Source organism: Citrus clementina, unplaced genomic scaffold, assembly GCF_000493195.1.
Source record: "Citrus clementina cultivar Clemenules unplaced genomic scaffold, Citrus_clementina_v1.0 scaffold_6, whole genome shotgun sequence".
NCBI lineage: Eukaryota > Viridiplantae > Streptophyta > Magnoliopsida > Sapindales > Rutaceae > Citrus > Citrus x clementina.
In genome coordinates, this window is record NW_006262139.1 from 17,784,383 (window position 1) to 17,795,983 (window position 11,601).

An 11,601-nucleotide genomic window follows, 5' to 3' on the forward strand; every position below is an offset into this window, starting at 1 on the left:
TTTGGGGGGGGGGGGGGTACAAATTATAAAAAAAAAAAAAAAAAGGGGGGGGGGGGGGGGGGTTTTTTTTTTTTTTAAAAAAAGAATTTTTTTTTTTTCCCCCCCCCCCCCCCCCCCCCCCCCCCCCCACAAAGCAATAACTTGAAAAGAAAGGCAAGCAACATCCACTTTCGCCAAAGTTATGATAGAAAAAGAAAATTTACAAGTCTCACACTATCAACTCAAAAGTCTCCGTAATCTTACACATATATATTAAAAAAAACAACCATCTAAGGTTTATGGGTGAGTGTTTTAGCTTTTGGGCAATAATAGATAGATTCCCATCTCCCCACATACATATATCTTCAAATTTCAATTCTTCCATATTTATGTGCTAATTGGACTTTGCATCCAACTAATAAAGACTTTATGTGAAATACAAATTTGACATAACATTGTCTAACTACAATGTAACATAGTCTAATCTCAAATTTATACTTTGAATATAGACACATATAACAATAATTTTTTTTTTCAATTAATGATAATGATCCAGAATATTTGATATTTATTAAGATGATTAAACCCTTGTTAAGAAAGAATTAAGGCTATCAAGAGGGAATATGTAGGCGGTGGTGGTACATATGCAAGTGAGGGCTATATATAAATCTACATATGAAGCATTATGAACACTATTATCTCCTACCTAAACACTACATATGGTTGCCTTTAATTTCTTTAATATTATGCTTATGTTATACACATTTATTTTGACGTGGCATCCTATAATAAATAGTACTCGATGACGGCAAAGACTTAACTGAACAATGCAAATAGTTGCTTTAATTTCCACTTTTGCGGAAGTTGATGCCCTCTGACTCCGTCTCCATTAGTTACACCCACAAAACCCTAGCGGTTGATTTTAAATTTTAATCCCAACTTGTTTAGTGGGCCACTGGGATCTGCCGCCTATGTGTTCTTCCCCCACCTCGGCCATTGCAATCCAATCACATTTCATCAATTTGATGTCTTTTTTGCTTTCTGACGGGCCCCGCCACCTCAATCGACTCACTCTTCCCAGGCACATATAATGAAGAACATTGTTGTAGCTAGCTACAATTAATTGTTGAGGTTTGTATTTCCTTTTTCTCTCTTTAGGTTTTAATCTGCTACTACTTGTGTTCATCATCCAAACTTTGTTCGAGCATCTTTGCCATTTTCCAGACTAGCTACCACGTACATATGTATTAGTTCTTGCAACATTTACCTAATTTGATTATATAGGTCACTTTTCTTCGTTCTTTCTTCTCTTTTATTTTCATTTATCCATTTTTTTTCTATTCTAGGTTAATCCAAGAAAGCCACACTTTGGCTCACGAATATACTTACAGTAATCTTCAATTAATGAGCTAAATTTTGAGTATATATAAATCAAAACCCATCAATCTTTATATGACATAAAATCAAAACCAAGCTAGTGTAGTTAGAAACTATTTTCTATCTGGAGTCTAAGTATGCTGCATGCACTTAATAATTATTTTGGAAAAAGCAGAAGAGGAACAAAGACAATCTCACATGCAATTGCTGTCTTAGTGCGCATTACGTACGAAAGGTTGTTACCCCACAGTAAAAAAGTCTCTTCTCTTTTGCATGCATGGAGCTTAATAATTGGTTCAAATTGTCAAATATATACCTTTCCTTTCCTTTTTTTAATTTATAATTACACGATACGTTCTCTTGTTCAATTTCTTCCAAATATCAGTGCTCAATTAATAATAATATATCCTCTGAGGTTCTATTTTCTTTAAGAGAGTGTTTTTTTTAGGCTGTGGGGGAATAACTTCCTCACTCGAACATATATAATTAATTAATATCTTCTTTGCTTTGGTGATCACTAATTAGCATTTGTTATCCTCTTCCGCCATTACATAAAGACACATCAAAATCCGATATATTAATTGTAAATATTGTTCTTAAATTTTGTTTTTGATAAGTGAGTCATATAATAACATATATACCGGGTTAGTAGAACTTTGGAAAAGGAGGTAAGGAGACTAAGGTGGAAAAAAAAATCAACCATTCTTGAAAGCCGGCCAATTGCCAAAATTGATTTGCCAATTATATTTTAATTTTCGGTTAAATGGTAAAACTTCTTCATTATTTTACACGTCTTGGCTTATCTATCCCATCATTACTAGTTCATTCAGTGTAGCTCAATCATTCAACTGAAGAGACACGACGCATTTAATCATCAAAAAGTCACGTGGCAGACAACGAAGCTACAAATCAAAGATGAAACTAATTCTCTCATCACTTTCTTAGCTAAAGATTCCCTCTAGAAGGAAACCACCAACAAAATCACACGCAATATTGCCCCCCAACTTACGCAATAAGATTTCTTGTCGCCCTCCTCACCAATTCCAATTGCGCACGACTCACGTCGTCTCACGACTCGGTCGTGTGGTTTGTTCATCTTACATTTAGAACCAGTCCAAATTCTTCCCTACAACATATTTAATATAATATAATATAATATAAAAGACACCTTCCATGCATCTTCTCTGATAGCCCCATCATTGCCCTTTAAATCTCCCTGCGGCTAAATGCGCCGTAAATTTTCAGCTTAAAATTCACGAAATCTTTGTCAAATCTGTCATTTTCGAAAGTGTTTGTTAAGATTATTATTCCACATGCATGATGACAAATTGCTAGACTAGACTTTGATTTTAAATAAATTTTCATTTGGCAAAAAAAAAAAAAAAAAAATTTCAACAAGTCTTTCCCTGGTCATTATCATGTCTTATCCATTAATCTTTATTGCTTGATTTCTTTTCTAGGAAACCGAGGGAAAAAAAAGAAAAAGAAATAAGCACATACGGTATAAAAGGCAATGATGCAGCCTATAAAGGAGGTATTATTGTTCTTATTGCTTGCAATATTTTCCAAGGCAACCGGCACGAAGGACTATCCTAACTCTAGGTATAGCATGCCTGGTGACGGCGCGAGCTATTGCCTGAGCTGGAGGCTGGCTGTTGAGGCCAACAATGTGCGTGCATGGCGCACGGTCCCCACTCAGTGCTTGCGCTACGTCGAGAGTTACATGATCGGCGGGCAGTACGACCGAGACGTCGAGTTGGTCGTCGAGCAAATCTTGAGCTATGTCAATGAAGTTGTTCTTTCTGGTGACGGCATGGATGCTTGGATTCTCGATGTCGATGACACTTGCATCTCCAATGTTTATTACTATAAAGGAAAACGATACGGGTATATTATTAATTGATAAAATGAATAATTTTTTTCCCCTCCTTTCCTTGATGGGATTTTTTATATATATTTTGGCTGATTTGGTGATGTGTGTGTGTGTGTGTGTATATATATATATAGATGTGACCCGTATGACCCGGCTGGGTTTAGGGCATGGGCGCTAAAAGGAGGGTGTCCTGCGATTCCTGGCGTGCTTGTTTTGTTTAACAAGTTGATCGAGAGTGGATTAAAAGTGATTTTGGTTACTGGAAGAGATGAAGAGACTTTTGGGCAAGTAACTCGTGATAATTTGCATAATCAGGGGTTCGTTGGCTATGAGCGGCTGATTATGAGGTAACTTGGAATGGTTTTAATTAATATTAATCACTAGTTTCTAGCTTTGATGAAACTGAAATATTGTTTTTTTTTTTTTAAGTGGGCAATTGATACTGCTCGTGTTGTAGTGGACAGTTTTGTCATACGCCGTGGGACGTTACTAAATTGAATGGTCTATTGAAGTTTTTGAATTGTTTTTTAACATAAAATAATACAAACTTTGTAGAGTAACGTTACCTACAATACTATTAAGTCACGGGGTTGAAGTTGTCCAAATCAACGACAAGATGCCAATTGGAATTAGTATTACTTTTTTTCTTTGGATCTCTCTAAGTTACATGCACTTAGCATTAGCCTTTTTCTTTTTTATTTTTTTCAACTGTAATCCGATTGGACAGCGATGGACAACAGTTTTTTCACTTTTGCCTTGTGGAAAAGTGAACGCTATGCACGTCATATATAATTTAAAGAGTTCTGCTTAGCATTAGAGAAACACGAGAGAAATTTATCTTCTCTTTTTATCCACCTACTCTCTTTTTTTTTCTTTTTTTTTTCTCTCATCTTTTTCTACACCAAATATTTTTCTAATTTCAATTTGTTGGTGGCCACAGGACCGCAGCCGACAAGGGAAAAAATGCAGTGACTTACAAGTCTGAAATTCGGAAGCAGTTACTGGAAGAAGGTTACAGAATTTGGGGCAATATTGGCGATCAATGGAGCGATTTACAGGGAGAATGCACTGGCAATCGCACTTTCAAGCTTCCCAATCCCATGTACTTTGTTCCTTGATTGAATTCCATGCTCACTCTCTTGTCATCAAAATCCAAGTTTGAATTGGAAATGGTCTTGTCATATGTCTCTGAAATGAATATGATTATCAGATGTAGATCATATTATAAACAACAAAAGAATAAATTGTTGGAAAAATTTTGAAAATAAATGGTGTTTTATTGTAAAGACATGTCTAAAAAACATGTCTAAATAAAATAATGTCTTATTGTAAAACAGTAATGATATAGCCACAAACTCTTGTACAAACTTATTTTATACAAACTTATGTGACACGATAAGATTGGTTGAATTAAATATCACTTGGCCTACATGATTTGTTTTTATTATTTTATATTTTCATTCAACTAATGAATTAACGTCACGTCAGTTTGTACAAGAGTTTATGGTTGTATCATCACTCATTGTAAAAACATGTCTAAATGAATAATGTTTTATTATAAGGACATGTCCAATTAATTGTGGCTTATAAAAAAAGTATCTTTTCATTTAAGAATATACTTTTCACGGTGACATTTCACTTAGAAATGCATCATTTCATGGTGACATTTCATTTGAAATGGTGATTGTTTAATTTGGACCATTGATTAAAATTAAATCTTGATCCAATGGCCATGAATGAAGAGGTATCATGAAAGATGACAACCCAAATGAAGGGGCACAATTATGTGTATAAATAGAAATCATGTTTAAGCCATTTATACATGAAAACAATGATCCTACACCACTCTTTTCTTAGCCCTCTTTTCTAGAACGAATTTCATATAAAACTCTTATTTTTGTGTATTAAAAATTCAATATATTGTTTTCTGTAGGAACAATATTTTATTTCTTGGCAGGCTTGCAACATTCAAGAGTATTCTGGTTTGCTTTCGTCGATGCACAACACAAGCAAACAAACAAGTGATTCATTGTATCCTGGAGGCGTATTTACTTAAACCATGTGTATCACTCAATTGGTGAAGACAAATAACATCTTAAAGAAAACGACATTTGTAACATATCTTGAAATACACATAATTTTCTGCAGTTTACCTATTACTATTATTTTGTTCCTACATACAGAGTTGTAAATACATTACTTTACGTAATAAAGTTCCACAATTATTATTGTATTTCTCTACATTTTCCATTCCCCACAAGTACATACCAACAACAAAAACATCATCAATTGCAATGTTTTTTTTCCCCGGACTTTAATCCAGTTTCAATTTAGTAATTATTTACCTGGATATTCCGGCCAAAGTAAATACTGAACCGGAGAATAAAAATACTTATATATACTTATCATGACAATATATTATCATTTAATTACATAATTATATCTAAGAGCATAAGTATTGCATTATGAGCTTTTGTTCTTAAATAGATTTGGATTCGGTAAAAGTCCAAGCGAGAGATAAGTTCGGAAGGAATTTCGGATCAAACAAATAGACAAGAACGGAAGAGATATGATTCATGTTCTTTTAAGTGCATAAAATAAAACTAAGCAACAATTTATGTTCTTGTAGAACAACAACAATCTTCCTCAATTAACTTACGAATTTATTTATTTTTTTTGTAAAAAACAATGAATGATGCAGATGTTTCGAGGCAGATTCAACAGATGGTGAGGTTCATTCGCCAGGAAGCAGAGGAGAAAGCCAATGAAATTTCTGTTTCTGCCGAGGAGGTTCATTAAATATTAAAAAATTCAACAAATTCCTAATTTTCATTTCATTTTTTTTCCATGGTTCTGTAATTTTTTTCCTTAAATTATTCTATTGGGGCATGCAATGTAATTATGCAAATGCTTTGACAGGAATTTAATATTGAGAAAATGCAACTATTTGAAGCTGAAAAGAAAAAGATCAAACAGGAATACGAGCGCAAGTCAAAACAAGCTGAAGCTCGCAGGAAAATGTGAGTGTTTCTCCAAAAAAAAAAAAAAAAAAAAAAAATCTTATGACTATTTTTATAATGAATTTTGAAATGTTTTGCAACGGCAGCGAGTACTCAATGCAGCTGAATGCAGCTCGTATACAATTTCTTCAAGCTCAAGATGATGCGGTGAATGCCATGAAAGAGGCTGCGAGCAAAGAATTGCTAAATGTTTCCAATGACAAAAACAAATACAGAACCGTTCTCAAAGGCTTGATTGTTCAAGTAATAATTACACTGATAAAAGTCTTTCTTTAGTGCGAACGTCTGCACGTTATTTTTTGGTTAATTGTCATGATCAACTATTTGCCTTCAAATTTTGTAGAGTATGCTGAGGCTGAATGAGAAAGCAGTGTTGCTGAGGTGTAGAGAGATGGATCGTAAGCTAGTGGAGTCGATTGTAGAAGAAGCTAAAAAGGAATTTGCAGAGAAAACCAAAAGACAAGCTCCCAAAATCACCATGGATGATAAAGTTTTTCTTCCACCACCTCCAAAGAGTGCTGATTCTCACGAACCTTCTTGGTAATGATCATTGGTTATTAATTATTACTTAATCGAATGATCAAATGGTTGTTTCTATTTTTATGATGCTTGTATCGTTGATTCATGGTTTAAAAGCTCGGGTGGAGTTGTTGTGGCTTCACAAGATGGGAAGATAGTCCTAGAGAATACTTTAGATGCAAGATTGAATGTTGCTTTCAGACAAAATCTCCCTGAGGTATGTATTCCGCTAAAAGGATTGGACTGATATTCTTTCCTGATCTTAACTTTTATCTGAGTAAGTGCTCTCTTTTATGGAGTTGGATCCCTCAAGAAGTCAAGATTGAGCTTATGCTTGTTCTCTTGTATCCTTGCAGATTAGAAAGCGGCTTCTTGGAAAAGTTGGAGTATGACTGACTGATTAAGCAGAAATTTTCACCTCTTAAAGTGCAAAGATTAATTTCTTGAAGAAGTTAAGCTTCATGGTTCATCAGTTTTGTGTGTATCTTTCAGTAGGGCATAATGCCATGTTTTGTTAGACTAATTGTTTGAAATCTATGAAATAAAACTAGGATTTTGTTATCATGCTGATATGATAAACTGCCATAATCACTCCAAAACTCATAAATCATGAACTAATATACAATTGAACTACAAATTCTTACACAAAATCTTAGCTAAGAAACAGAATACCTCCTACTCCTGCCAGTCTTCCCGTCTCCTCGAGATTTTCGGCTGGATTTTTGACGTTTACCTCCAGTTGGACCATTAAATATTCCAATCCTTCCAATCCCTTTGGAGATTGAAGTCAAGAAAGTTTTTCCATTTCCTGACTTATCTATCATGCCTTGTTTCATGAACATTTGCTCTTTCTCCAGCTCACTCAGCCTCACTCTCATTCTTGAAATTTCAAGTTTAAGTTCTCGGTTTTCTCTCCTCAAAGAAGCATAGTTATCACGAGGGGACATGGCTGCACTTGGGACACCACTGCTCATTCTCTGTGACAGGAATCCATCTCCCGAACTTCCTGATAAGGCATTCTGCAAACGTAGTTGCTCGAAGTAGAGGACTCTAACCGCCATTTGCACTGGGAGTCTATCATTCTGTGCAGCATGATTGGAGGCTTCTTGGGAGAGTTTTTGGCAGTCTATGAACTTGCAGAGCTTCTTGCATTCATGTTCTGTTAACATTGGATGAGCCTGAGCAAGAAAATGAAACAGTACTAGTCAGAACTGAAACAAAAAGTGAGTACAAACTGATTTAAAGCTAGACCTCAATTACAAAGCATATCAAAATTCAAAAAGCAAAATAATAAGATAGGACAATTCATGAAACAAGACCTACTTTTTGATATCATTAACTGTTCTTGCTAAAGACTGGTGTACAGAGAACATAAATGTTTTGGAATCAACAGAGTTGTCATCTTCATGATCTTACCTTCAAATATATGTCAATTGCTCTATAAAGCCCATCATCAATGACACGAGAATAATCAGGCAATATCTCTAACATAGCGATGAATTTCTGCAAACTCAAGTAAGGATCGGGAGCAATTTCTGCAAGGTAGGCATCAATGAGCCGTCCAACTTTTAACAAAGAACCATGACCTGGAGAACCAAGGCCTTCTGATTCATACCCACAATTGTCATTGTCTTCGTCTTCAATCCGCTGTAGGAAATTTATCAGTATCCGATGGACAGTATCAACATCAAATAATGAATCCCCGGTCTGGATAGATGGTATAAGCAGATCATCAAGCGAAACCATTTCCAACCGAAAAGCAATCCTCCTTTCGAGTTCAAGCTTACAGGCAATACTAGCATCCACCATGATTCCCATCCTTAACATCCCAAACAGAAAATTCTGTGGAATGGAAGAGCTTTTCTCATTTGGCAGAAGACTTACAAGAGTTTCCAATATAGTCCTCTGGTCATTTTCTGCCATGGTACGATTTGATTTCATCCTTGCCGGATTCCAAATTTGAAATTTTCCAATACCCTTTAATGATGCTTGAGCATAATGCATTAGAGATGCAGTAATGCTATCAGGTCTAATGCCTGCTCTTCCCATTGCACATACAACTCTCTGATAATAATCAATTCCTAGTGCTGAGAGATCCTCAATCCACCACTCAAGACACCCACTTTTAAGCTCAGCAGACTCACCATTGCAATCCAAACGGGACAATCCTGACACTAGTTGCTCCTTGCAAGCATTCACGGCAACAGCCTCGACACATCTGTTCACAATCCCCACCTCCTCTGCTACAGGAGGTAGCATCTCACAAATTGAAAGCACTTCCACAGACTTCTCGAGACTTTGTACTACAACCTCATTCAAATAAACTTCAGTCCTCGCAACGAGGTTTTCATCTCGGTAGTCTTCAGTCATTTCTAAGTACTCTGCAGCACAGCGCAAACTGGCAACATTGGTAGTTGTGATCTCAAAGTTCATGCCATAACAGAATTTCACGGCAAGCTCAAACGTCTGCGGTCCACCTGGTATGTTATGGAGCTCCAATTTCGAACTATTGGAATCCTTAGCATCTGCAACCATTTTCCGAATCTTTCCACTTCGCGATACCAGAGGAAACTTTGCATCCAAAACAAATAACACAAATTTAATTAGATTGCTTGCCATGAAACCAAACCAAGTTCAAGAAGAATATAAAGCAGATACCAATGCATTACAAACAAAATTGCTTCAATTTGTAAGTTGTAACTGCTTGACAAAGATCTTACCTTGTGAAGTAGAAAAGATTCTCCATCAACAACAATTGTAATGTCTCCGGCAACATCTGAAAAGATTCTGCATGCAAAAGGATTCAACATTATAACCATTCTCAGATGAAAATTAGCACAAATAAACTGATTGTCCAAAAAAATCAATGGACCAAACCAGAGAAAGTGGGAAAATCAACGTACTTTATAATCTCAGATCCTGAAACCCTTTTCATTTCTCTAAAGCTGAGACATTTTTGATCTACCATGTTAACAATAATTCAAGATTTATAATTTTAAACCAAAAAGAGTTGGAAGAATGTTGTGAAGAAGAGAATTATCAGCTCAGTACAGAACCTAGAAATTCTATTTTTACTTATATTTTTTTATTTTTAAAAAACTAAATGGAAGCTCAAAGAAACATACTGAAACAACTAAATAATTATCTATTAAAAAAAGAGAAAGAAAAATCATCTACTAATCCAAGCACTGAACCCCACGTTTATAGCTAACAGAAGATGTACAGGACAAGAGAAACACGCACACACACACACTAAATAACTAACTTAAAAACAAGACAAAACACACCCACACCCACACACACACACAGATATATATATATAATTGTATTCAGATTAACTATATAGTTTATTAGTAATTACTAAAACTGATAAAAAAGCACAAACATGTGTTTTTATTATGGTACCGAGTGGTAAAGGAGTTGTTGCAGAACTTGGGAGCTGGAGAACGGCTAGTACTGCTAGAAGAAGAGAAAGGGCTGTCTGAAGAAGAAACCATCTCTACCTCCACCTCTGTCTCTATCTCTATACCTTCCGCAAGTTCTCTAGTTCTCAGTTCTCTTTCAGACAGCAGTCAAAAACAGTCAAAGAAACATAAAAATGTAACAAGAACAGTCTCTCTAGTCAAATGGAGGGAAACATCGGAACTTACGTAAATAACCCTTTTGTCCGAACAAATTTACTTGCGTCACGGTCACCCGTCACCCTCCCTTTTCTGGTCACAGACTGCTTTGCTGATCAATGCAAGTCACCTTTAATTTGCTTTCTCCGTTCTTCTTTTTCCCCTCCCCAGTCCCCACTATGTGCGCTTTGTGGGTGTCTTTAGATAGATAATGTAACTTTATGATGTTACGTCTTATAAAGAAACGAATAAAAAGAGTGATGTTGCAGTAAGTAAATAACAGAGGCAGCTAACTTCACGCCATGCTGAGGGACAGAATAAAGATTAAAGAAATTGAACAAAAGACGTTCAAAGTTTCGAAGTTTGAAGCCTGCGGAGCGACGAACGTTAATGTTATGGCTACCAAATAGTATGGCTCGTCCTACTGGCACGTTACTTTTATGCTTTCTTTGACTGCTAAATTTGAACCTTTTTCAACGGCTCTGTTATCATTTTAATTAGGAGTGATTAAGCTAAACTGGGAATCAATTTACATTGGCTGTGGCAGCGCGTTAATTTTCTGAAAATTGATTACTGTTAAAATTAAAAAAAAAAAAAACAAAAACAAAAAGGTGTGAGGGCGTGGAAGGAGAGAGGAGTGGGCGGCTTGAATGGCACGGAACTCAATAAAGATGGAAATTATTAGAGAGAAGTACATTGCAAGAAATAATGGGTGCCAACTTTTTTTTTTCTTTTTTAATTTGTAACTGCATTTTCTTTAATTTATTTAAATAAAATATATGCACATGTATAATGGAATTTTAGGAGACATGGGTGCAGTTGATGCATCTCCATGGACATGACTAAAGATGGAAGGAAGGTAACTTGGAGGCCAACATAGAGACTGTTGCATTCCCTTTGCCCTTTGGCTCATTACTATAAAAACATTTTTTGGGTATGGACTTCTTTTGAATTTTATGACATGTCATGCTTCATATCTAATTGTCTTGCAAAGTTAAACGTACCAAAGTCTTTAATTGTCTTGCCTCATATCTAATAGTGCATATAAATTTATGCAAGTTATTCGTAAAATCACTTTTTTAATGAGAGGATTTTCATTTTAATATAATAAAGAATAAATTATCAAAAAAAAGAATTAACTTTAAGGTATTACAAGATATGACAAATATATATATATATATATATATATATATATATTTAATTCTGTTATACA

At 35.3% G+C, this 11,601-nt stretch overlaps 3 protein-coding genes across 3 annotated transcripts; 2 read left to right on the forward strand and 1 right to left on the reverse strand.

The window, feature by feature from the left end:
• Window positions 1–2,771: 2,771 nt before the first annotated feature.
• On the forward strand, window positions 2,772–4,418 carry LOC18039697 (acid phosphatase 1). Its single transcript, XM_006429572.2, has 3 exons — window positions 2,772–3,243; window positions 3,364–3,576; window positions 4,170–4,418. The coding sequence occupies exons 1-3, from the start codon at window positions 2,870–2,872 to the stop codon at window positions 4,345–4,347; spliced, it is 765 nt and encodes a 254-aa protein (XP_006429635.1). The 5' UTR covers window positions 2,772–2,869; the 3' UTR covers window positions 4,348–4,418.
• Window positions 4,419–5,915: 1,497 nt separating this feature from the next.
• Window positions 5,916–7,160, forward strand: LOC18039698 (V-type proton ATPase subunit E2). The gene is made up of 6 exons (XM_006429573.2): window positions 5,916–6,019; window positions 6,149–6,249; window positions 6,336–6,492; window positions 6,593–6,789; window positions 6,886–6,985; window positions 7,125–7,160. Exons 1-6 carry the CDS (start codon window positions 5,918–5,920, stop codon window positions 7,158–7,160), a joined length of 693 nt encoding a protein of 230 aa, XP_006429636.1. The 5' UTR covers window positions 5,916–5,917.
• A 190-nt stretch (window positions 7,161–7,350) lies between these two features.
• LOC18039699 (BTB/POZ domain-containing protein At3g08570) lies at window positions 7,351–10,461 on the reverse strand. Its single transcript, XM_006429574.2, has 5 exons — window positions 10,419–10,461; window positions 10,174–10,326; window positions 9,489–9,555; window positions 8,185–9,339; window positions 7,351–7,946 (listed from the first exon to the last, which is right to left on the reverse strand). The coding sequence occupies exons 2-5, from the start codon at window positions 10,263–10,265 to the stop codon at window positions 7,425–7,427; spliced, it is 1,836 nt and encodes a 611-aa protein (XP_006429637.1). The 5' UTR covers window positions 10,266–10,326; window positions 10,419–10,461; the 3' UTR covers window positions 7,351–7,424.
• Between the last annotated feature and the right edge of the window lie 1,140 nt (window positions 10,462–11,601).

What these genes read in the sequence shown, in the direction of transcription:
- LOC18039697 (XM_006429572.2), top strand. Translation starts at nt 2,870, where the DNA reads ATGATGCAGCCTATAAAGGAGGTATTATTGTTCTTATTGCTTGCAATA. An exon ending in TATAAAGGAAAACGATACGG is followed by an intron (nt 3,244 to 3,363) that starts GTATATTATTAA and finishes ATATATATATAG; the next exon opens with ATGTGACCCGTATGACCCGG. An exon ending in TATGAGCGGCTGATTATGAG is followed by an intron (nt 3,577 to 4,169) that starts GTAACTTGGAAT and finishes TGGTGGCCACAG; the next exon opens with GACCGCAGCCGACAAGGGAA.
- LOC18039698 (XM_006429573.2), top strand. Translation starts at nt 5,918, where the DNA reads ATGAATGATGCAGATGTTTCGAGGCAGATTCAACAGATGGTGAGGTTC. An exon ending in GCTGAAGCTCGCAGGAAAAT is followed by an intron (nt 6,250 to 6,335) that starts GTGAGTGTTTCT and finishes TTGCAACGGCAG; the next exon opens with CGAGTACTCAATGCAGCTGA. An exon ending in TCAGACAAAATCTCCCTGAG is followed by an intron (nt 6,986 to 7,124) that starts GTATGTATTCCG and finishes GTATCCTTGCAG; the next exon opens with ATTAGAAAGCGGCTTCTTGG.
- LOC18039699 (XM_006429574.2), bottom strand. Translation starts at nt 10,265, where the DNA reads ATGGTTTCTTCTTCAGACAGCCCTTTCTCTTCTTCTAGCAGTACTAGC. An exon ending in AACAACTCCTTTACCACTCG is followed by an intron (nt 9,556 to 10,173) that starts GTACCATAATAA and finishes TTTTGCATGCAG; the next exon opens with AATCTTTTCAGATGTTGCCG. An exon ending in CAATTGACATATATTTGAAG is followed by an intron (nt 7,947 to 8,184) that starts GTAAGATCATGA and finishes TTTCTTGCTCAG; the next exon opens with GCTCATCCAATGTTAACAGA.